Genomic DNA, 26,063 nt, shown 5'->3' on the forward strand with positions numbered 1-26,063 from the left:
AACCCTGTGATGTTGCAGCATCCAGAGCCTTCTTGCTTCTCACTCCAGCTAAACAAGAAAACACCAAATTGTCAGATTTGGACGGCTTTACTTCATTGTACTTCTCTTTGAAGTCTCTTGGGTTCATCTGTAGAGCTTCACCTACCTCATCCAATGATATATTGATAGACCCAGGGATTTTTCCATACTCCAGAATTTCCCATGTCTCTCTAACATCAATTAATGTAATATTTTTAGAATTCAATAGGTTTTTTAAGTTCCTTATAAGTGATGTCTTTATAAATAGCAGTATAAAAATTATGACAATTTCCATTTATTAACCTCAGATCGCAGAGTGCAGCCTCCAGAGTCCAGAGGACAGCCCTGTGCATGGTCCCAAGCAGCAGCCAGGACACCACCATGCCCTGCTAATTTTTTATATTTTTGGTAGAGATGGGGTTTCACCATGTTGGCCAGGCTGGTCTTGAACTCCTGACCTCAGGTGATCCGCCTGCCTTGGCCTCCCAAAGTGCTGGTATTACAGGCATGAGCCATCACGTCCTGCTGAGATTCTTAAGGATAGATTTGTAATGCAAAGTGTGGTGTTCCTTTCCAAGTGAAGTCACTAATCTCAGATGACACAACATAAGTAAGAGCTGCTTTATTAATGCAAGACCTCCTCTTAAGACCTCATCTTAGGACTTTGTGTAATGCAAATAATTTATCACGGAAGTTTTTTTTTAAATTTTAATTTTGAAAATAAGTTATAATTATGATATCTGCAGAATATATTTGGAAGAATAGCAGTACATAAAGAGGCACAATTATAAAATTAGTGAAAATACAATATGAAAAGGTAATTCTAATTTTCCATAAAAGGAGATCTAAAATCTTTTTTGAAATACTTTCTAATCAGTTTCCATCCTACACTAGTTTTGAACTCGCATAGCTATGAGACTGATTGATCTTTCTAAAACCCCAAACTGATCTGTCTCTCTTCAACTGAAAATCATTTAATGCTTGCCTATTGTTTTCAGAATAAGGTTCAACCTCCTTAACATGTTCATAAGGCCCTCCCTGTCCATGGGGATCCAGTTGGTGAGTCATTCGCTGGCTCCCCAGAAGTTCATTGAGAATTTCTTGTCACATATGCATCAACAAAACAATACAGAATGAAACCAAAGCTTCTCCTCCCAGGTTCCCTGTCTCCACTTAGTAAGTGGATACTAAGCCCAAAACCTAGAAATCAGTCTGAATTGCCCCTTTGTCCTCTCCCTTCTCCCTACCCTGACAGTCCTATCTAAATATTTCTTGAACCCACCCTTTCTCCTCCCTTTCCCTAGACCCAGCTACTTGCTGAGAGTCTGCGTGTCAGCCAATCATCTCCTAAACTGCAATCTGATCATGCATTTCCCTATTTGTTCCCTATCTAGCCCTCTTTGCAGATGTAGTCTGACCTTTTTAACTTGCTTTCCAAGACCATCATTTATTTAGTGAGTACTGTTTGCCAGGCACTTGTTCTAGGCACTGAGAATTAGGCAGTGATCAAGACTAACAAAAGCTTCTGGCCTCAGAATCTTACATTTTATTTGGGGTGGTGTGGTCTTGGGGCTGGATAATAACCAAGAAAGCAAATACAGAAGGTAATTAGAGATTATGATAAGGGCCTTGAAAGGAGTAGCCAGCCACCGACCTGTGTGCATTTGCATGTATGTGTGTGAGGGCACTTTAAACAGAGTGGCCAGAGAAGGCCTTTCAGAAGGACAAAGTGGGGTTTGTTCTCTGACGTTTGCCCCGTGACCCCTCACGTCCCTCAGCCTCCACCCTGGCTGTCCTCTCCTCACATTGCCCTCAGCCAGACTGGACCTTCAGGTGCTTGTGTTCACCTCTCTCTCTTCTCTCCTGTCTTCCTGTCTGCTCCATCGCTCAGGTCTTTCCAGAAACCATTGCCTGAAACCCCCTGACTCCACACCTACCTTGATTAGGCCCTGTGCTTCTGTTGTGTGTTTCTCAATTAATAATCAAGCAACTGTAATAACTTGATTAGCAGTCTCTCATGCTCACCATTGAATCCTCAGTACTAAATAAGATGCTTGGTATCACTTGTGGACAGAATAACCCATGCATAGGATAGGCCACTTCAATCTGCCCCTTTCCAAGTGAAGTCACTAATCTCACTTTATAGATTAGGGATAGGGAGAGACACTTTATAGTTGGATTGCTCCCTCCCTCATATCGCAGGTGACCCCAGAGGTACTTCTGATGGACCAACTTTCTAATATCACTTGGGTGCACACTCTTCTTTCCAAGTGGCTTTCTTCTCTGGTAGGCTACAGGCCTCTTTGTTTTATTGATTCTGCATCTTCAACTCCTGGCAATACCTGGCACATAGTAGGCACTCTATAAATAGTAAGCCAAACAACAAAAGCACAGACCAAAATAAAACCAAAAACCAGAGAGATGTAGTTTGGAAGAAGGAATGGGAATCACTTCTAAGAAGGATATAATGAATAAAAAATCACCCTCCTGGGAGAAATTGCAGAGCAAACTAAATGTTTTATATATTTTACCAGTGGAAGACTCTGGCTCCCTCTCAGTCATTTAATCATTTCTTTAAGCACGCAAAACCAAGAGGTTATCTGATTATCGCTCAACTTTGTTTCACTAATGCTGAAATCACACTTTTTCTTCGCTGAAGTTAGGGATCACGTTTCTTTTTCCGGGGGCCAATTTCACTCGTGTTTCTATTTGCTCTTTATTATTATTTTGAGACACTTATTAGGGGCTGCAAAAGATAGGATCTACTTAGAGGTATGTGAGGACATGAACCGGCTTCAGGCTGTCAAACCAGGTTTTAACCTAGTTCCTTGCTTTTCTCCAGAGGCAATGGAAATTTCTGGCCACCAGATGGGACTAGAATTGATTTAGTGCCAGGGAGGTGAAACGTGGGAAAATATAGGGATATTGTTTATTAATGTTACTTAGTCATTCTCAGCGGTAGCTTTTATGATTTAGAAAACATTTCCTGGTTTTGAAAACTTAACAATACAGCCTCTGAATCTGTCAGAAATTGAGGTGGGGGCATTCAGTAATGGGGAGGCCTGGAGGATAAACTCAGCTAGCCAGTGGGTATGTAACTGCCATCTGTCAACTTTAATGACCTAGCTCTACATTCTAGTTCTATTAAGTTTAATTATTAATGCATATTTTAATGAGAGAAAAGGGTGCTTATGCATATTTGGGAGAGTCTGTAGGGATCATATTCATCTCTGTATTAACTTCCTGTCTTCATAAAAACACTGGATTGATGGTGGGGAAAGCTTGGTTTGTGTCCTAGCTCTGTTTCTAACCAACTGATGACTTTATGCAAGTCCCTAAGCTTTTCTAAGTCTGAGTTTACTCAACTATAGAATAAGGGGTCTACTAGGTCAGTATAGTTTGGTTCAATAAATGCTTGTTTACTGCTTGCCTGTTTTAGGTCAGTTTCCTTAGTGAGAAAGCCTGAGTGAGGGATTGTGGTGCTAGTGAATCACTGAATGATTTTTTCCCAGTAGAGAATGTAAGGAAGTGAGGGAAGCAGGATAAGGCAGGAGAAGATGCCAAGCGAAGATGTGGTTTCAGCTGATGTAACCTCAGCCTGATCCCAGAAGGGAATCTGAAATATGAATGGCAACACAGAGTTCTACATATTTTATAGCTCAGTTCCAATCAATCTGTGGCTGTGGATTGCTCTCCAGGGTAGGGGATGTGATTTCACTGGAGTTTTTGGATAAGGCAGTTCAGCAACTGAAGGATGGGTGCACCAGCCTGTTAAAAGGGATCGAAATGGGACACCAACAGAAACTATGACACCACCTGCGTGCCAGGCACTGTGCTAGGTACTGAAGAGATGAGATATAAAAGGTATGATCCCTGATCTTAGAAAACTTACAGAATAGTGCAGGAGATAGATGCATAAATAAGAAATTTCAATGCAACTTGGTAGGTTCTAGGATAAAGACATGAACAGAGGAGCAGAGAGGGGAGTAGATATTGCAGGCTAGATTCCCCAAAAATTTGCTTGGAGCTTGACTACTCTGATGATTAATTCCTGGGTCTGAGTCTCAGCTTATTTGCCCTCCTGCTGTAGGAGATGAGAAGGACTTTGCTAAAAGGAAGGTCTTCTGGCTTTCATACTTAGTTTGTAATTGTCAACTAATCTTTCCTAGCTTTTCCTTATCTTTTCCAAAGCTTCATTCAAGCTTGGCAATAGGCATCCAATTCCATTGTCTTCATACTTACTCTGTATTTGCCTTGTTTTTAATACCTCAGTATTTCAGAGCCAGGCCTAATGTATTCCTTTCTGCTCTTACACCAAGCCAGCTCACCACCAGTGAAGTCTGCAGTCATTGCCAGGGCTCTCTGTGGTTCACCTACCACCAGTGACAGCGTCGTAATTACCATTTGAGTAGTGGTGGTCCAGCTCCAAATCTTATCTTAGCATCTGCTTTTTCAGACCACTTCCAGTACCAGTTGTCACAAGTTGGGCTTCTGGGGAGGCAGAATCTGAAATGGAACTTAGCAAGCAGGAGGTTTATTAGAGAAAGCTTGTAGGACCAACTCCTGTGGAAGGGAAAGCAGCATTCTGGGGTAGATGGAGGAGTTGAATCGCAATTTCATCTCAGTTTAAGCCTCAGCTACCTCTCTTGAGAGTTGTGAAGAGGGAATGACTGTTCAGAGCTTTCCAGAGTTGGGGTGAGAGAACACTGAGCTTTTTATAACCCATGTCAGATTTCTGGGTCACCCCAGGAAGCAGATATGGCCTTGGGAAAGGCAACTTTCTTCACCAGGATCAGTCCCTGAAAGGAGATAATAATATAAAGTGGAATAGTCATTGCCTAATACATTTACTAACATACTTCTTTTGTTATTTTCCCCTTAGCATCTTTTTATGGTGAAAGCTATGTGGAGTTCTACATCATAGAACTTTCCTCTGAGCTATCTCTTCAATTAAAATTTCATACCAGCAAACCACAGGGTTTACTTTTTCTTGCAGCTCGGACAAATGACTATTGTATAATATAACTTAAATCAGGAACCTTACGGGTATGATTTTAAATCTTTAAAATACATATAAGCATAGAATTGCTGGAAAGAAAAGCAGTGAGAGAGAAAGAGAACAAAATAGCTACATATATTGATTGCTGTTATTTCACTAGAATAAAATGATGGGCCATTTGTATAGGTTGAGATCTCCAGTTTTACTAGCATGTCTTAAATATTTCAACTTTAATATTTTCTGAGTTTAGTATGTAATCTATAAGCATGGGAAGAGTTTTCATGCCCAAATTTCTCTCTTCTTTTTCTTTTGTGAAAGGCCCCATTTTCTCAATAAAACAGTATGAAATGAAAAGTGAGATGGGATTGATTAATTATGATTCTTTCTTTTTCAGGTGAGAGTAAATTTGGGTACAAGTGAACAAATGCTCCTTTCTGAGCAGAGATTTCATATGGATGACTTTATTTGGCATTTTGTGGAACTGCGCTATGTTAAGCATAATATTTCCTTTGTTATTGACAAACGTTATGAGACAACTGGCCAAATGGCAGCTGGTGGGATGCGTAATTTGAGTTTTCAACATAGAATCTACGTAGGAGGCCACAGGGCACTCGATGTACCTTATCTGGATGGAAAGCTCCCCAATTTTTGAGGATGTATGAAAGATGTGGTATTTAACCAGAGGGAGATCCTTACATCCCTTAGATCTTACCCTGGTTTTAAGAAGGTTTATGAGGTGTCACTAGGATGCAATGATGAGTTTTTTTGCAGGGGAGGATGAAGCCATCAATTTCTTTAGCTCCAGATTCTCTGCCACTTTTCCAGAATGGAGAGTGCAAGGACAAGGGCTATTGGAATTTACTTTGCAAACTGTAACTCAGCAAGCCTTGCTTTCATTTCAGTTGGGTAAGGAAGGAGATTTTCTTGCTTTGGAAATAGATGAACGTCTATTGAAGCCTTGTGTAGAAAGGCTTAAAGTAAAACTCAGCTTTCTTCTTTTAGTTTTGTCAGTGACAACAAGAGGCATGTTATTCAATTCAAATTCACAGGGGAGTATCTGGACCTAACAGTAGATGAAAAAAAGGTAAGGAAGTCACTGCCTTTGCAAAGCAAACCATTTGTATCTGAAGGAGCCCTTTTTGTGGGAGGTCTTGATAACCAAATGTGGGAAGAAGTAAAGAGGTTAGAACTTGCCTCTGTGCCTGGGAAATTTGCTCGATAAACCTCTTTCAAAGGGTGCTTAAGAAGCTTCGAAGCCAATTCAGAAAAAAGAGCATTAAGGGATGCCCTTGTTTTCAAAGGTATTTCTGCTGGTGTAAAACTGAGAGTGTTGTCAACACAAATCCTTCCATAACAGCGATAGAAAATCTGCTTTAGTCAGAAGTTTTCCTTTCCACTGTCATCTCTGAGGTCATCAAGCCTTTTCTTCAAGATGAGAGTAGCAATTTCTTGGTTTTGAGTAACTTGGGGGTCCAAGAAGGTGGACCTTACTGGAACAAAGGCACATGAAGCTGCATATGAAATTTAAGGATTTGAGTATCCATCATTCTCAAATACTATTTAAAATACAGGAAAGGCCTATACATGGGTTCCTTCCATTAGATGTGCCACCTGAGCAAGAAATGGAGATGGCTTTTACCATGTTAGACTTATGGCAAGGAAAAGTTTGGTATGTCCACGAAGGTTCAGAAGAACCTATGGATTATTTTACATTTTTGGTTTCTTCCAATAGCAAGAAATAAATGCCATTATATCTGCAAGAACGTGTTCCACATATGTTTAACATTATTGTCATTCCAGTCAATGATCCCCCGTACCTTAAGGTACCAGAAGGAAACTTGCTTCTTCTATTTGAGAACTCTAAGAAACAACTGACCCTAAGTATGACAGACATGTCAGACTCTGACACAGATTCTTTGAGTCTTAGTATTTCAGTTCTTGGCAACTTCAATTCAGATGCTGGGTTTTTAGAAAATGCAAATGATCCTGGGAAAGCCATTAATCATTTTACACATGAAGATTTAAGAGATGGCAACATTTTCTATGTGCACAGGGGTCATCAAAACTCTCAGATTGTTCTGAGAGCAAGTGATGAAGAGCTGGTTAGTAATACAGCAGTGTTGCGGATCATGGCTGTTCCTTGGGACTTTGCAGTGGCCAATAGAATTGGTGTGGTCATAGAACAGGGTGGCACTCCTCTGATTACACGGAGTAACTTGTCAGTGGAAGTTAATGGTGAATGGCATGAGATGGAGACCTGCTCTGACATCACTCATCCACCTCAGTATGGCCAGATCCAGCGGCGAGGGTCAAGTGGGAAATTGAGACAAGTTAGTTCCTTTTCTCAGTATTCTGTTGATCAGAGTCAGGTCCGGTACTGTAGTACATTCAAAGAATTGCAGCTAGAAAATGTTACATATCACTTTAAATTTAAAGTTAACATAGAAGGAAAAGTTGGTGAAAAGCTGATATTTCCAGTTACAACACAATGGCTGAAGTTTATCCTTCTGAAAATGTTCCTCTAGAGATCAGTCAACTAAACAAGCACATATCGAATTCTGATCATTTGCAGGCTGCAACAGAGTGTGTAGAAGTAGCTGAGAGGGAACTACTTTTAAAGTTACTGATCCCATCTAAGAAAGGAAAATTGCTACTTGGCAATAAAGTTCTAAAAACAAACTCAATCTTCAGCCAAAAAAATATTACAGACTCTAAGATAAGTTGTGAACCTCAGGAAAAGCCAAGGGAAGACTCACAGGATACTTTTAGGTTTTTGGTTGTTGCAAAATAGATAGAATCAAAAGATTATACTTTCAGAATCAACTTTAAAGCAGGTAAGACATACATTATTTTAACAGATTATTTTTAAAAGAAGGAGAAGGGAAATTAATTTCAAAATCAGAACTGTTTGTTCAAATTTTGGACAATCAGATCTTCCAATATAAAATCTCCAAAGGCCCTCAACATGGGAAGTTGAAACTGCTTAGCTTGTCTGATTCTCTGGAAAGAAATGACAATATCACTATGTTCACAAATCAAGACAAAGTGAGTGAACAGCTGATGTATGTTCAAGATGACTCTGAAACTGAGGGTGATGAGTAGTTCTTTGTTGTGGCCTTCACCAAAGGACTAGGGGAACAGTCAGGGATCTTGACTCAGAGCATTCATCTACGGAAATAAAAGTCACCGTTTCCATTTGGTTAAAGAATGATGAGAAACCAGTATGCATGAGAGATAAGGTCTTTCATGTTGTGCGGAATGACCAGCACTTATTGACCCTGGCAGATCTCTGTTGCCATGACCCTGACTTAGATTTTGACGATGGGCAGTTGCTGTACACCCGGCGGGGCATCCCAAATGGGGATTTGGTGTGAGCCAGCGACCCCACTTATAAACTCTACCAGTTCAGGCAAGAGGACCTGTGGTAAGGGCACGTGCTTTTTGGGCATCAGGGTGCAGACTCGGCCCGCTTTGTGCTGTTTGTGACAGATGGTGTCCACTACACATCGTCTGTTCCTGAGGTCAGTGTGTCAGACCCTTATGTCCAGATAGCCAACAACACGGGGCTGTTCATACAGAGAGGAAAGGATGGCAGCCTCACAGCGGCCAACCTAAGTATCACCACAAACCAAGATGTCAGAACAGACCACAAGATTGAATTCCACGTTGTGCAGGCCCCAAAGCATGGCAGGATCCTGGTCAATCATTCTGTTTCCCACTCACTTTCTCAGGATGACTTGATGATGTGTGATTTATAGGTATAATGGTGGTGGCAACTTTGATGTATTCAACCTGACAGTGAAAGTTAAAGCCACATGCTTAGAGGTGGGAGTGGGAGCCTGTGTTCAAGTGTGTGGAAGGTCACCCACATCACACACAGGTTCTGCACATCAAGACTCTTGTAGTTGAAGAAAGAAAACCAGTAAAACTGAATACCGGAAGGCTCCAGGTAGGTAATTATCCTATCCATAACACCAAGAATTCTCATTCTCACAGGCGCTAATAATCTGTTTGCTTCTGAAAGCTATTTTTGTGATGATTTCTCCCCTGGTATTAGGAATGAATTTTTAAAAATATAGATGCCGTTGAGAAGAAAACTTGGAAGGTTTCATGATTTTGATGCTATCAATTTTCCTGCAGTTGGAAATGGAATGTAAGCAATGCTCAGGTTTATTTTAAAGCTGGGCTCACATGTGCATACGTGTGCATGTATACGTTTAGTACAGTGAAAACTTGGACTAAGGAAGAGAGGTATATATTATGGTAAATTAAGAGATCTTTTATTCATTATTCATAGCAACACTGCCAATACTTCATTTGATTTGAGTTATATTTATGATGTGCTGAAGCACAGTATAAAAACTTGGAGTAATTTAACAAATGTAAGAAACATTCCTAAGATAGCTGCAAACACTATATTATATAGTTTTTTAGTTCTGAATGTGGCTTTGTTTAGTATCCTGAAAATGATGGTTAAAACTAGCCTAGACCAGTGGAATGTCAGAGGTGAGACCAAAAGCCACCTGGTTTCCTGGGGCTCCTACTGGAAACTTCCAGCAGGCACAGCCATGCTGATCAGAGTTAGGAAGGGGTGTACTTCTTTTGGGTAATGCTGTATAGGATGTGGGATGTGTAAGCTGTGATTTATAACGACTGGCCACAAATGCAGGCTATTCTGAATCTACCCTCAGGACTGCAAACAAGTTTACTTTTTTGCTAGATGCAGCCAATAAAATTAATTAAAAATGAATTCAAATCAGAATGGGTTAAACAGTGAGTTTTGAATAAGAGTTTGAATAGTGAGTTTTGAATAAGAACTAGCTTTTTTGTTCTTTTTCAAAAGCTTATACTTAAGTTTCACCACAAGGGGGCATATGCAGCCCAATGACTACACATCAGTTATAATCAAATTTGAGATGGACTTTGCTGAATTAAAAAAAAAAGTATTGAAAATGCTGAGCGAGTTAAAATGGGGGATGAAAACTTTCCTCTCAAGGTCTTACAAGTTTACTGACCCAACTGCTGCTTCTTCTACCTTCTTTCACCTCAACCTTCGAGTCCTAGGGTTTTTGCTGCTGTGAATGACACTTTGTTGATACATTAGTAGCTACTCAAGTGTTGCTGACCATTACTTTTTTTGTGACCAGGGCCGATATTAAAAATATTGGCATGGGCACCAAAATAGACTCAGGTTTAAACTGTGTATCAACCCTAAGTACAACTTAAGCCAATTATGGATGTTAATATAAGACAATATGGTTATCAACAGTCTTGACTTTTATGTTTATTAGTATGTTTTTTTGTGTGTGTGTCTATATATTGTGTGTGTGAACTCAAGGCTGGGCATGAAGATAATATTCCTTCAGAGGCAGTGTTCATAGTCGAAACTCCACCAATGCATCGATACCTCCAAAAATTTATACCAGAAGAGGGCAGCTTGGGTGAAGATGAAAAGTCCCCTTTGACTTTTACACAACCGGATGTGGAGGATGGCAATATCCTTTATGTGCAGACAGCCCCCAACCAAGAACAGGACTGTTTTTCCCTGGATGTGATGAATGGTTTTCAAGTTGTGAGCAGAGTCGAAATCTTGGTCGATATCACGCCTAAGTGGATTCTTCTGCAGGTGCAGAATTTCACAGTTCAAGAAGATGGCTCCAGAGCACTTCTAGAAGACTACCTCAAAATTCCAAGCAAATATTTTGAGGGACTTGACTGTGAATTTGTTCTGCTTGAACCACCAAAATACAGTGATGTCAGAAGTTCTAATTTTCCAAGAGGAAAGCTAATGAAATTTATCGGGAAACAGGTAATAACTCTCAGTTTATGTAATTGGGAATGTTGGGTAGGAGAAAAAATGGCTATTTATTATTTAGATTCATGGGAATGATGGGACCTTGCAGGGTGTCTAGTCGACCTCCCAATAGATGCTAGAAGCCCTTCCACAGTATCCCTATAGAGAGGTCATTCAGCCAGTGCTTAAACGTCGTCAGTGATGGGGAACTTACTATTTGCTGAGATGAGCCCTTCCAATGTAAACACGCTCCAATTTTTAGATAGTTATTTAGGCTGAGCTGAAATCTGCCATTTAAAAACTTTTTCTCCTAGGTCCTGGCTCTAGTACCCCAGATTTATTCTGTACCAGAGGTACGTCTGGTACAGAATAAAACATACGCCTCCTAGATTCATTCATAGTATGATTCTCTTAGAATCATACTATTCTGGTACAGAATAAATCGTACACATCCTTTCACAAAAGCTTTTTAAGTATTTGAAAGAAAAGGTTATCAGATTTCCTTGAATTTTATCTTTTTGAGGTTAAACATCCCTAGCTTTCTAGCTTTTGCTTCTATGCCATGGGTTTCCTGCACTATCCTGGTTGCCCAGTTCTAGATGAGTGCCACGTTGTCACTGTCCCTCTCAGCAATGTCGGGGTAATGCCCAGGTATTTAACACTAGTATGCTTTAATCATTGGTGGATTTTTTTATTCATTCATTTTCTCACTCAACCAACAGATGCTTACATGGTACATTTTCCATATTACACCCTATGATGAACATAAGCTCTGGATAGTTAAAATGGTCCAGTCCCTGCAATCAGGGATCTGGGCACAATTGCCAACTTGGCATCCAATCAGCATAAAATAACCAAGGACAACTGCAGGCTGCTGTCATGTTTCTTTGCTTTGGGTTAGAATGGTCTTATTGTCAGACTGTACTTTCTTATCATGAATAAAAGAATGATTTCCATTACTTTCTTTTTAAATGCTGAAAAGTAACTTGCAGGTCCCCATCATTTCCTTTATAAGACCCTAGGAATATACACTCTCCAAGTTGGAAAACATTAACAACCACCTACCATTTTAGAGTGTCTTTGTCTAGTCAGCTAAGAACACATGTTTGATGCTTCATTTTGCTTCTAAGAATTTCAACGCATCCATTGATTTGAATCAATTTACTAAACATCTTGTTCGAGTTACTGTGTGCAGTTACCATGGTCAGTGAAACATATTCCTCATCCTCAAGAAATACAAGCAATCAGGGGCACCAGGTTTAATACAAGGTGCACTTTTCTTGCCTCTCACATTGTGTTTTCACAGTGGTGCGGTGGGAATAAAGATGCTAACTGAAGCGCATAGGGGAACCTTCACAGAGGAAACACTGTTTCAGCTAGACTTTGAGGAGAGAGTGAAAGAGCAGGGAGATAACAGAGGAGGAAACGAAGAAAAGCAGGGCAAGCAAAGGGAACAGCATGGCCAACGGCATTCTAGGTGGATGGGGAGTTGTCCAGGAGGTGGAGGAGTGGCAGAGTGCACTTGGAGCTAGTCTGTGGAGGAGTCCTCCCCTTTGACCACAGGAGATGTAACCTGAATTACACGTCAAGGAGGCTAGACTTAACCAGGGGACTTGGGAAGCCCTGGGGAGAAGCAGAGAATACTGAGGGTTGGAAAAGACCTTAGACATCAGTGCTCCTCAGCGGGGGTCCTAGGGAGGGTGACACTTTAGCGACCTCATGCAGGTGGGGTCCCAGGGAAGGTGATGCTTTAGTGACCTTGTGCAGGTGTCTTTCAGTCATGGCTTCTCCCTCAAAGGCTGGACAAACCCATCTAAGACCATTTCAAACCCACTCTGCTGTGAGTTGAATGGAATACTTCTCTAAGAGTAGTTTGTAAATTGTAGTCCTATCTTCTGAGCACTAAATTTTGGTCCAATCCTGGTCAATTCAATGATTAATTGTGCTCCGTAAGAGGCATGTATTTAAGAATGACTGGTTGAAATGTATGTGTCGAGATGCAGGTGTTCCCTATGCATCTGCTGTGACAACATGCTGTTTATGTTGTCATGTAGCCTTGTTCACAGAGAAGAGTCAAAGTCACGGGTCCCTGCTTTTGAGGTGACCCCTTCATATTGTCTCTCCCTAGATGACTCCTGGGGTCACCAAGTTTTGAGACACAGTCATTTCACTTACAGTGACTCTAACCTCTAAAAACTAGTGGCTGCAGCCTTTAGTGACTGGGAGAGGGAGATTCCCTGGCCATTCTTGCCCTTCATTCATTCAGCAAATAGTTTTTGAATATCTGTTTTGTGTCAGGGATTCCAGTTCTAGGTACTGGGGATAAATTGGTGAACTAACCAGGTGATAATCCCAGCCCACAGGGAGCATTTTTCCTGATGAGGGAAAGAGAGAGGCAGGAAGAAACAATACATAAAATAAATATATGAAATAAATGGTATGTTGAATGATTTATGCTACGGAGAAAAATAAAGCAGGAAAGGGAGCAAGGAAGTGCTGGCACCTTTACTGAAGTGTGTGTGTGTATTGACATTCAGTTTCTAATAGAGTGGTGAAGGAAGGCACCGTTGAGAAAGCAGCATCTGAGCAGACCCCGGAGGAGGTGATGGATAGGTAAGCTAAGTGTATATGCGAAAAACATTCAGGCAGAACAAGAGCGAGAGCAACAGCTTTGCGTGAGGAGCACACCTGGTGTGTCCAAGGAGCAGCAAGTCACCCAGTGTGGCTGGTGCTGCAGGCATTGTGGGGAGCACAGCAGATGAGCCAGCAGATCAGGTATGGGAGGGCCCGAGGCTTCACCTTTGACCCGGAGCAAGGAGTGAGAGGGGAGCACTGGGGGATGAGAAGGTGTGAGCAGAGGAGCATCAAGTATGTCCCCGAACAGAGTTGGTGACAGGGGACCAAATACTTTTGAATCTGTCAAGATTTTCCATTAGTTTGTTTTATCCTTTAATTTCAGGCCAGCGGATATTGTTCCAGTTTTAGAAGTCTAGGGAAAGACAAATCCCCAACATACCCTCTCTTTGCCTTTAGATTAATATTATTAAATGGCATGTCATTTTGGGAAGTGCCACTCCATTAAAGAAATGATGTATTTTTCCAGGAGAAATACTCTGAACATGACTGGTATTCAAAAGTTACATTCCTATAGTGCATTAAAACTTCTCCCACCTTCTGCTCAGAGCCATCTTCCATGTTTGTTTTCGAATAGCTTAAGACAGTATGTTCCAGGAGCACACTCACAGGCCATGATCTGGAATTCCTCTGCCCACAGAACTTCAAAGAAATTCTCATAGCACCTGTGTATGAGTGGACACAACTTTCTCTTGAGACCCTTCATGAACTTTTCAACTCTTGTCAGAAACACCTCTGAAAGATCAAAAGACTTTGCTCAGAGGAAGTACGCCACAGGAATGGGCGAAGTTGAACTGTTAAAAATTTTGGCTGTATTTTATCAAAATAAACACAATCCCACATACTTTTTCAGAAGCTCTGCTACTCTTGGGATTTGGAAGTTCTCTGCTGTATGTTTGGGTCACAGACTCACTGCAGCTAAGTTCCCTTTTAGTTTTATAATCCTCTTGGTCTCTGATTTTGATTCTGTGCTCTTCAATATTTCCATCCGAGTTTTAAAGACATGAAAGGCATTTTGATCAAAGTTGTGGTTATGACAAATCCAAGAGGAATAACTAATTCTCTGGAGGACGATTTCAGAGCAAACATTAAAAGGATGAAATCTGACCAGTCTGGGCAATGTGGTGAAACCTCCTCTTTACCAAAAATACAAAAAATTCCCTGGGCATGGTAGTGCGTGCCTGTCTTCCCAACTGCTTGGGAGGCTGAGGTGGGAGGAGCGCTTGAGCCCAGGAGGTGAAGGTTGCAGTGACCTGAGATCATGCCACTGCACTCCAGCCTGGGTGACAGAGTAAGACCCCATCTCAAAAAAAAAAAAAAAAAAAAAGATAAAATATAACAGAAGTAAAAGTAAATGTTTGCATTTGGGTTATTATAGAGAGGGAAATCTGTGTTGTTAGAGTAATTTGATTTCGGTGTAATTCATGACAGTCTGTCCACAGCGGGTGTATGTTAGCTAGTTATGCGTAGCATCCTTTATTAGTTGCACAAAAACCTATTGTATTCTGAAGGAGAAGGAGCAGGATTATAGGAGTATAACCTCAGTAGGAAGTATAACCTCACATACAAAGAACAGTTAAAGGAGCAATGCATATTTAGTTTAGAAAAGAGAAATTTGGGCAAACTTAATAGTTGCTCTGGTCCATATGTCTCTAAAGGAGAAATCCAACCAATGGATGAATAGAAGTTTCAGAGCTGAAATTTAACAGTTTGAATTGTCAAACAAACCTCAACATTTAGTCACTCACAATTAGCAACCTCAAAAATTAGTCACTCACAACACACTTTCATGTTAGAAGTAGCACTTTTACCTCACATCTTCTGATGATCAGTCCAGCATTCTCTGTGCTACACCACATTGCTCAATTGCTTTGTTCCTCCTTAATCTTTTTTTTTTTTTTTTTTTTTTTGAGGATGCACAGGTAACATTCAATAAATTCAAGAGGAATTCAGCCTCACAAATTATGAAATATTGAGAAATCATTCGTCATGTAAAAACTGGATATAAAAAGAAACCTTTCCTTTGGAGATAGCCTCTTCAAAAAATAAAAAAATAAAAATCTACAGCCAAGCCAATAAAATGGAGCACATATCTCAGCAGAATTGCAGACAGTTATGCTGGTATTACTACTTTTAGTTGGTGTTGTGCTGGATCTTGAAATCAGTCCAGTAAAGCAAGAAAAAATATATATAGAGAGATAAAACCTAACAACTAAAGTGGAAAAATAAGAGCCATTATTTACAGATTATGTGATTGCCTATGTTAAAAGGGAAAAGAATAATATTAAGTACTTTGGACTGAACAATAACTCCCAAAATTCATATGTTGAAGCTCCAAATCCCAGTGTGACTGTATGTAAAAATAGGATCTTTAGGAAGTATCATGAAATTATGTTGACAGATGGAAGGGAGGAGACAGAGAGAGGAGAGAGGAAAGAGGAAAGAGAGAGGAGAGAGAGAAAGAGAGAGAGACAGACTGACCAACCTATTTGTTGGTCTCCATCATGTAAAGACATGAGGAAGTGGGCATTTACATACCGGGAAGAGAGCTCTCACCGGAAGTTGACCATGCTGGCACTCTGATCTCAGACTTCCAGCCTCCAGAAATATGAGCATATAAATTTCTGTTTTTAACCTCATTGATTTAAAATTAAATGAATTTGTAAGCCATTTGGTCTGTGGTATTTTGTTATGGTGGCCTGAGCTCATTAAGGCAGATTTTGGTACTGAGAAGTGAGGTATTGTAATTAAAAACAAACAAAGAAACAAAAAGCTAAAAATGTGAAGCAGCTTTGAAACTGACAAATGAGTAGAGGCTGGAAAAATGCTGATGTGCAAGCTGGAAATAAGGTTGGTAAGGGTGATTCTGGTGAGGTGTCATTGGGGAATGAGGAACATGCTATTGGGAAATGAAGAAAAGACAACCCTTGATATGAAGTGGTGAAGAACTCGGCAGAACAGTATTCTAGCATTTTGTGGAAGGTAGAGCTTGAGAGAGATAAAATTAGGTATGTATCACTAAGACCTGTAATTAAAGTGTTAAAGTACACAGGAAATTTCATTCTTCCTGACTGCTTACAGGAAAATGCAAAACAGGAGACTTGAATTGCAGAAGAAATTGTTGAGGAAAAAGGAACCAGAGCTTGGAGATTTGGAAAATTCTCAGCCTATCCATACTGCAAAAATTAGAGAACTTGTGCTGAAGAGACTCCTGAAAGTGTGGCTGAACAATCATCTGATAAAGAGATCATGAATGAGATTCATGGACTATATCAGCCATCTTAACAGAAATGAGGAGAGAGACTGGATTATACTAGAAGACACACTGCCACTTAGACTGTGCCACCTAAAATAGACATACAAGGCAGAACAAGCAAGGCTGTCACAGTTCTTAGATTTTACAAGAAGGGGACACAGAAATAATTGGCTGTGAAAGTTTACTGGCAGTTATGGATGGTTTCATTCCTGCCATGCTCTGCAGGATCCGAGGGAACAGAAGAGACCTTTGGAGGAGCATCTTTTAACAATCCACCTCTGGGGCTTACATCATCTTGGCTCCTGGTAAATTTTGACATGAATGTGCCACACTGGCAGCTACTAACCAGCAGGGACTGGGACCAGTCTGTGTGACTGATCTCATACAGAGCTTGTTAATGCTATGATCTTAGGAATCTAATCACCAAGGTGAGGCAGCCTGCAGTACTGACCTTACCATCCATGACCCTTCTTCACAGATGCCCAGACTCAGGCAACCATGAAGGAGTTGTATTCAGAACCTGTAGGTTTAATTTCAGACCCTCGGGATGGCATCTAAGGCCAATCCATGAGCCGTTAAACCTCCTCAAGGCATTTAGGACAAATCTGATAATCTTTGATGTTATTGCCAATAATTAAAGATGGCAACCGATGGGCTAAATGATAACACTCATACCCTTACATTCATAGGGTTTCTCTGCAGTGTGAATTCTTTCATGTCTACTTAGGTGTGAGGAAACAGCAAATGCTTTCCCACATTCTTTACATACGAAGGGTTTCTTTCCATTATGAGTTCGCAGGTGAACATTAAGGCGTGAGGAATACAGAAATGCTTTGCCACATATCTTGCATACAAAGGGCTTTTCTCCACTATGGATTTTAAAATGTTTACTGTGATGGGAAGAAGTAATGAAAGTCTTCCCACATTCAACACATTCATAAAGGTCCTCTCCTGTGTGAATTCTTGTATGTTGAATAAGGTTTGTGGGCATAGTGAAGACTTTCCCACATTCCTTATACTGATAGGGTTTCTTTCTACTGTGACTTCATATATGTGTAGAAAGGCCCGAGTACCGAGCGAAGGCTTGGCCACATTCCTTACATTCATAGGGTTTTATTCCAGTGTGGGTTCTTAAAGGTTCAATAAAGTTGATTTGATCTAGTGAAGGCTTTCCCACAGTATGTACACTTGTTGGTTTTATTCCAGTGTGAATTTGAATGTGATTATTAAGGCATGAGGAATTTCTAAAGGATCTTCCACATTCTTTATGTTCAAAGGACTTCTCTCCTTTATGAATTTTCACATGTGTATAAAGTTGAGAAAAATTAGTGAAGGATTTCCCACATTTCTTAGTCTTTTTGGATTTCTTTGCTGTATGAACTGTTACACACTGCTTTAGGTGTGAGGAAGCTGTGATGGCTCTCCCACATCCTGAAATTCACAGAGTTTCTCACCAGTGTGGATTTTCATGTGATTATCAAGGCTCACAAAATACTTAAAGCCTTTTCCACATTCCTTGCATTTGTAGGATTGTCTTGCATTGAGAATTTCAAGATGTATAGCAAAGCCTGCAGTTAGAGCAAAGATTTTTCCACATGTATTTAATTTGGAAAGTTCCTGTCCAATAGAAGGTTTCTTGTGCATACTGAGGACATCTTTTCCATAACAATTACCCTGAGAAGTGATCCTTTCATTCTGAGCTCTCACGTGTGTCTTAAGGCAAAACTGTTCACTGAAGACCTCTCCACAATTCTTACAGTCACAGAGTTTCCATCCACTGTAGGCTCTTGTCATTCATATCCCATTGAATATTTGATTCTTCAAAAAACCCTGCTGAAGTGATGACCATTTGGTTCTAGGATGTATTTCCCTTTCTGACAACCATTTGCCAGGTAGTCCACCACCATCCTTTCTACTTTTGTCTTTTCTTCAAAAGGGCAGATTGGTTCCCCAGAAAAAAACCCATGGGACAAATCAGTGGCTGCCATCCTCTGAAGCTGATGGTGCAGTGTGCCTCAGTGCTCCCTTCCTTGATGCCAAGATTGCCTCTGGGCAGCCTATGAATCTAGGTGGATAGAGGCAATCTCCATTCCTCTTTGTACAGGGTTATTTGCGGTCCACAGCTGGGGTGGACTCCACCACCATAAAGGCAAAACCACACTGACCAAGTGGAGCCAGTGCTGGAAAAGCTGTTCCTCCTTAATCTTATTTCTAGGATGCAGTATCATTTCAGAAAAACTATGCCATCCATCACAGTTTGCACTCTGATTATCAGACTGAAACTTCACAGGATGAGGACGTGCTTTTGTGTTTTAGAGAGACTTTAAAAATTGGGATTTCTTTTATTGCCATTTGTTCATATTTTTAAGTCACATTTCAGCAAACTGGTGATATTGTGGTTTGTTACAGGTGGAAAATGAATTGATTTACTATGTTCATGATGACAGCGAGAAGCTTCATGACAATTTCACCATCTTTGCAAATAGTTCAGAGCTTGGAAAATAGTCTTCCCCAAACTCTTTTTGTGACTGTTGAATCTGTAAATGATGACGCTCCGGTGGTAACAGCCAATAACATCCTTCAGGTAAGTGCTACCTGCTTTTGACTTATCGTAAGAACCTGAGGGCTACCAATTTGATTTTCATTTATATTATTTCTAATGATAAATAGTAAGACCTATGATTGTGTATATAGTTGACAAGTTCCCACTGGTTTTAAATAGATATTACTTATTACTTGGGTGTTCAGCTGGGTACTGTTGGGAGATGAGAAGGAATCACAATGAGTTACCTTCATATTCTGTTTCATAGGCAGCACCACCCTGAGGCATGCCTGTTTCAAGTCAGGTGAGGGAGGTGCATGCATGTGGGCAGCCTCTGCCAGGCTGGCAGCATCGTGGTTAAGAGAACGGCTCTGTAGTGGATGGATAGATCTGGGGATGAGCCCTGGCTCCCCAATATTAGCTACGTGACCTTGGGCAAGTTACTTAGTCTGCTAATTTGCTCTCATATGAGTGGGGGGAAATGGAGGCAGAGCTGTGCGGATTAAATGATAAAATGATGTGAAGCTCTCATGCAGTGCTTGATACATGGTTAAGGCTAAATGATAACTCTTATTACTAAAAAAAATGCTCCAAGGTCATATCAGTTTTTGGGTAAAATAAGGCCACTACTGAGTCATGGGACAGTATTTTTCTGGTTCTGGGAGCCTCAGTCTCCCTTTGCTGTCAGATGATCCCCCAGGGCTACTTCCCAAGTGCTCACAGTAAGTACCTCTTGGTTGTGCAGGGTGTCTGCCATTTTACACCTCTCCTGAGCAGGAGCCCTGAGGTGATAGCTGCTGCTGTGGCTTTTGTTGCCCACACTGAGAGGATGATGTGCTGGAAGCCTCCTGACACCAGTGGCTCCATTCCCTGCCACAGCAGCACTACCTGCTACACCAGCACCACCAGCATTGAAGCTGGCAAACTCTTCCATGCCAATTTACACTCAAGTATCCAAAAACTTCCATTTAATAGATTTTCGTGGTTTTCATGTACCCTTTCTTGCTGTCTCTTCTTCTAAGAACCTGTGCATGAATCCATAAGACTGGCTTGAAGAAAAACTGTAACTAATACAATAAGTGCTCAAAAAGTAAGTATTTGCTGTAATTATGTGCCAGGTACTTCTCTAAGGGCTTAAGCCAGTTGAGATATGTGCTACCATTTGTCTTGTTGGACAGATGAGGGAACTGCATGACCGCTGAACAACAGGCTGAGGATGGAAGGACAGCATGGAAGCCTGATGGCTCCTACATGCCTTTGTCCATGATCTCCAGCAGTGCCTAACGCAGAGTAAACAGGAAATATTTGTTGAAGGAATGAATGAATGGAGATATAAACCATCAATTCCCCCAGCATTGGTCCATGTTTTCTAGACCAGGTTTCTATCTTGACTCTCTTCCTTTAGTGTGACTGTGTTTCTGGGAGAAGCCTTAGCCTCTCACACAAATGAGCCCATAGTGGGCTCATTCATCAAGTATGTCAAGACATGGGAATCTGAATGTGTTCAACTTGAAATTTGGTTGAGATGAATGTTCCCACATACATATTTGGCAATTTCAGCCTTGTTTATACTGCCCATGAGGGTCAATAGTTAATAATAGATTATTTAGAAGGTCAGAGGAAGTCGTATGGTCAGAGGTGCAGAAAAGGTGGATGTGAGAAAGATTCTATGGTTCTGTCTGGCAGTGGTGCCTCCCTTTGGGTGATGGAGAGCTTGAATATGTGGTGGGGCGTTTTTGTTATCACATTGACTGGAAGATGCTACTGTATTTAATGCCTGAGGGCCAAGGATGCATACTATTTTCAATGTATGGGCTAATCCTACAAAATGAAGAAATGACCCACCCAAAGCGTTGATAGTGTCCTGCTGAGAAACACTCCAGGAAGAGAACTTGGGAATTACAGTACACAGGCCCCATCAGGCTTGCTGCCTGCTTGTTTGCATGGTCTACAAGCTGAGAATGGTTTTTATAGATGAACATTTGCAATTAATTTAATTATAGGAAACATTAACTTTGAAGCTCATGTAAGCAAAATGTTTTCCCTGAAAAAAGAATTCCATTCTTCTCAGTAGTAGGCGTCTATTACAAAAACAAATTACATTCAATTATTATTATTATTATTTTGAGATGGGATCTTACTCTGTCAGACAGGCTGGAGTGCAGTGGCATGATCCCAGCTAACTGTAACCTCCACCTTTCAGACTCAAATGATCCTCCCACTTCAGCCTCCTGAGTAGCTGGGACCACAGGCACATGCCACCATGCCTAGCTAATTGGTTTTTATTATTTTTGATAGAGGTGGCCCAGTCTGGTCTCAACTCTTGAGTGCAAGTGATCCTCCTGCCCCAGCCTCCCAAAGTGCTGGAATTACAACTGTGAGCCGCCACACTTGGCTCAATTATTATTATTATTATTTGAATTTTATCGGTAAAAAATTTGTGAAAAAACTTTTTTCTTGTTATGTAAGTACCCATAAAATATCCTCTGTTTTGTCTCATGGCCCCAAAAGCCTAAACTTAGTTCTGGTTTTTCATAGAAAATATTTGCCAGCCCACATATATACCATGGAATACTATGCATTCATTAAAAAAAATTAGTTAATGTCCTTTGCAGGGACCTGGATGAAGCAGGAAGCCATTATTCTCGGAAAACTGACACAGGAACAGAAAACCAAACACTGCATGTTCTCACTCATAAGTGGGAGTTGAACAGTGAGAACACACGGACACAGGGAGGGGAACATCACACAGCAAGGCCTGTCGGGAGGTGGGAGCAAGGGGAAGGAGATCATTAGGACACATATCTAATGCCTGAGGGGCTTAAAACCTAGTCGACAGGTTGATGGGTGCAGCAAACCACCATGGCACATGTATACCTATGTAACAAACCTGCATGCTCTGCACATGTATCCCAGAACTTAAAGTAAAAAAAAAAAAAAAAAAAGGAAAAAAAAAAAAGAAAATATTTGCCAACCCTTGCTATAGACCAGCACTATCTGGTAGAACTTTGTGTGGTGATAAAATGTGGTATCTGTGCTTCCAATACAGTAGCCACCAGTCACATGCAGTTGGAAAGTAGTTGAAATAAGACTAGTATGATTAAGGAATGAAATTTTAAATTTTATATAATTTAAGTAGTTTACATTAAATTTAAATAGTCTCATCTACCTAGTGGCTACTGTATTGAACAGTAGTATTCTAAACAGTAAGGGATGGGGCAGATTCTGGTAGGCAGAGGCAAGAATGTGTTCAAAACTACATTTACAGGGCAGGGAGAAAACTAACCCACTAGAATCAAAGATCCATGTTTCACAGCATAGGCTGGAAATGAGGGCCTTGAATTCTAGGAAATGATTTGGACGATTTTGTAGCCATGGGAGAACACGCAGATATATTCTATCTGTGTGGAGTGGCTGAGGGAACATAGAGCTTCCAAAGCCACTTTACCCTCATAATGTTTTAAAAAAGAAAAGCATGATATTGTTTTCATCATTTGAGCAATTTTCTCCCTTTCCTTCAGACGGCCTTTCATCCTTTTCAGTGTGATCCCAGAGTGACTTTTAAAGTACATCTGCATTTATCCTTCCTCCCTCTGTTTCTGAAGTTCATTACCATCATGGCTAAAGAATAAGAAACCAATGTAAGTCTCTGACTGGCCATGTGGCTGGATTTAGTTTTGACAGTGTTGCCTAATAGCCATTGATGTATCAGGTTGGTGCCAAAGTAATTGCAGTTTTTGTCACTGAAAATAACGGCAAAAACCACAATCACTTTGGCACCAACATAATAGATCAACTGATCTAAAATAAACACACCTATGTATTGTATATTCTATAGTATATATACTATTTTCATACGTATTTATAAATGTGTAATGCGTATGCATATACCAATATGATATAATATTTTTTATGTATAATCTCTCAGTTAAAAAGAAGGTCAAATGTTATCCCTAACCTTATTTTACAGGTGAGTAAACTAGAACCCAGGGAGTAGTGTGCAGCCTAAGGTGCTGTAACTCGTTGGTTGTAGGGGTCTCCTGACTTCTTTTCTGAGAATTCTGTGACCCTGCTTTCTTTACTGTGCTTTTCTGGGCGGGGGGGCTACTGTGGAGGATTTAAAAAATGGACCATTTTAACTAACAAAATAATGGTTAGGGCTAGTATTATTCTAACCCAATAGATCTCAAAGGTTATTTTCTAAGTGGCAAGGATGATCTAGACCACCAGGCTACAGATTGGCACAGCAGATGCACCATCTCTGGGTGGTGGTGATACAAACAGGAAAACAGTCTTTGGTGAGAGTGGTGGCCACATAGGTAACAGGGAGAGACAGAATGACAGCAGGGAGAATAGCAAAGAAATACGAAGCAGTAAACCATTGACCTTAATTTATAAAGCACCCTAGGGCCAATTAAATGATTGTGCAGGCATAGCCAGGAACCCCCCAGAGGCTATGTAACTAGTGCACTTTACAGGGTTAAAAATTGTAAGGGTTTTTATTTGTTCAAAACAATTGGATCTAGAAATAGGCTTTTTAGTGCTTTTAGTTATCTTAGAGCTTGATTGATTATTCAGTCTTTATATTTTAAGTGAAAAATTAATAGTGTTTTTACCTTAAGAACTTGTCACATTATTGTTTGACTCCACAGTATGGCTCAGGTAATCTGGGATGGTCTGTTCCAGTTGGTCACAATTTAGGCTGCCCCACTGTTTTCAGCCATATCTCCCCACCCCACAGATTCATGTTGTAGTAATGCCTCCTGAACTCTCTCTGCAAAGTGATCCGGGAAATAGGTTGGCAGCTACAACGAGGAATTTTAGGTGTCAATTGTTATTAAATACAGTTATAGAAGTTTACATTTATTGTGTGCTTCCCAAGTACCAGGCCTCTTCTGTAACTGGTGTCATTTTCACAGCCCTCTAAGGAAACGTCTATGATTCATAACCTTACTTATACTGCAGGAACACTGAGGCACAGAGAGGTAAAAAGGAGGCGTGGACTTGATGCTAAGTCTGTCTGAACCTGACATTTTGCCCCCACATTCTGACACTTTTCCCTGCTCCTCTCGACTGACTCAAGCTCTTTCAATGCATCCAGTTGTCAGGGGGTGTCTTTATTGGCAAGAAAAGAAAAGTACCACAGCTGCTGTGCCTCTTGCTTCTACTGAAGTGGCTTTTATGGGATAGAGCTGTAGCAGTTGTTATCAGCATGTATGGGTTTACCCGGGAACCTCAGTAGAGGCTTTGGGCATTTGGCTACATGGTACAGAACTGCAGGATGAGAGAGACGCAAGAGAGGGAATAGGGAGGTTGAGATGTAGAAAGATACTGGAGAAGTGCTGGAGTTGACCAATGAAAGAGAAAACCAAAGGATAAGTAGTAAACTCTTAGGCCTCTTTAGGAATTGAAGCTCCATTTTGGGCTTGGCTTTCAGTTCCTAAGTCTCATATGATGCACCATCAGCTTAATATCAATTTTACGATATTAAATATACCTGTCAAATTAGGATGTTCAGAAACGTTAAAACGTGAGAGGGAAAATATGTACCCTAGACTTTGTCTCTGTCCTTCCTTGGAATTAGGGAGAAACAGTCTCCGTCAGACACTGCAGGGTTGCTTCAAGGGTCTGCCCAGACCGCCTCTCTCCAACCTTGGTATAAGGGTGTTTTCTCTCAAGGAAAAAACAAAACTAACTGTGGCCGAGAACTGTTTCCTTTATTCTTACCTTATTCCCTGGATAGTGTGGATCCAGTTCAGGAAGTGCACGACTTCCCAGTTTTTGAAGGATGTGTCATTCAATGCTGGCTCTTTCTGAGTTTATTCGTTTATTTATCAGTATAGAAAGTTGTTCCTTACCTTGAAGGTTTTGGATTAAAATTGGGAGAATGGAGTTTAAGGTTTGTAAACTGCTCATGTGAACTTCAGCAAAATATCTCTGGGCATTACTTCCCTTAATAGCAAAACCCCAGGGATGGGGTATTGTGTTACTTGGTGATCTCTCAGTCCCTCCCAGTTCTAATGCCCTATGAGTCTATGGCTGTAAAGCTTGTTGATATTCTCTGGTTGAAGCTGGACTTAGACAGATGGAGAAGCAGTAGAGCTGCCATTTTACGTTGGATAGACTCACTTTAGTCTAGACTAGGTGGAGGTTTTACATTTCAGATGAACCATTTCCCTTCTCTTTGAGAAACGTACAAATAGTTTTGGTTTTAAAGTCAGTGTGTCTAACGTCTCAAGGTGACTAGGTACTACTGTGGGACATACTTACTAGCCATGTAAAGATGTAGAAGAAGTTTTGGGAGGACTTTCTTGATTTTTTCTTAAATGAAAGAAATCCAAGGATTTGTTTCTCGAATTCTAAGCAATGGTCATGGCGTGCTAAATGAAAGTCCTCCCAAACCAAGGTGTTTTAGCTTATTTGCCAAATAATTTTTTGTTTGTTTAAATTATGACTATTGTGAATAATGACTTTTGGGATTTTATTGATTTTTAGTCATGTGGTACACAATTTAGTTAGATGGCTTCCCTTTAAGTGTGGGTGTGTTACCTCCTCTGGGAAGGTAGCCTAGTTAGACTATGGCTCCCCAAGCTTCTAGATGTGATGCTCTCAAAAGAGACCTTCTCTAACCACCCCAGAAGAAATAGCATCATGCCATCCTTTATCCCTGGACTCTTATTTATTATTATTTTTTTAGTGCCAACCACTCTCTGGTATTAAACAAATAAGCAAATCTGTTTTGTGTCTCCTCCCATAAATGTAAGCTCCATTTGGAAGGGGCTTTATCTGTCTTTTCCCTGTGGTGTCCTCAGTGCGTGGC

At 40.6% G+C, this 26,063-nt stretch overlaps 1 protein-coding gene and 1 pseudogene across 9 annotated transcripts in view; one reads left to right on the forward strand and one right to left on the reverse strand.

Annotated features, from left to right (window-relative positions):
- The window catches only part of LOC140711510 (chondroitin sulfate proteoglycan 4-like), a 119,652-nt gene that overhangs the window by 5,959 nt on the left and 87,630 nt on the right, over positions 1 to 26,063 (forward strand). For 2 of the 9 annotated variants that reach the window (XM_073014766.1, XM_073014764.1), the window contains exons 1-2: positions 424 to 10,826; positions 19,111 to 19,285. In XM_073014766.1, coding sequence (XP_072870867.1) covers positions 10,413 to 10,826; positions 19,111 to 19,206 — 510 coding nt within the window. In that variant the 5' untranslated portion in view covers positions 424 to 10,412 and the 3' untranslated portion in view covers positions 19,207 to 19,285. Of the gene's footprint in view, positions 1 to 417; positions 10,827 to 16,526; positions 17,007 to 19,110; positions 19,286 to 26,063 lie in introns of those variants that run through there. The other 7 variants (XM_073014767.1, XM_073014765.1, XM_073014762.1 and 4 more) reach the window with 7 other exon arrangements.
- Positions 17,315 to 18,630, reverse strand: LOC140711579 (uncharacterized; annotated as a pseudogene).

Source organism: Chlorocebus sabaeus, chromosome 4, assembly GCF_047675955.1.
Source record: "Chlorocebus sabaeus isolate Y175 chromosome 4, mChlSab1.0.hap1, whole genome shotgun sequence".
NCBI classification, from domain to species: domain Eukaryota; kingdom Metazoa; phylum Chordata; class Mammalia; order Primates; family Cercopithecidae; genus Chlorocebus; species Chlorocebus sabaeus.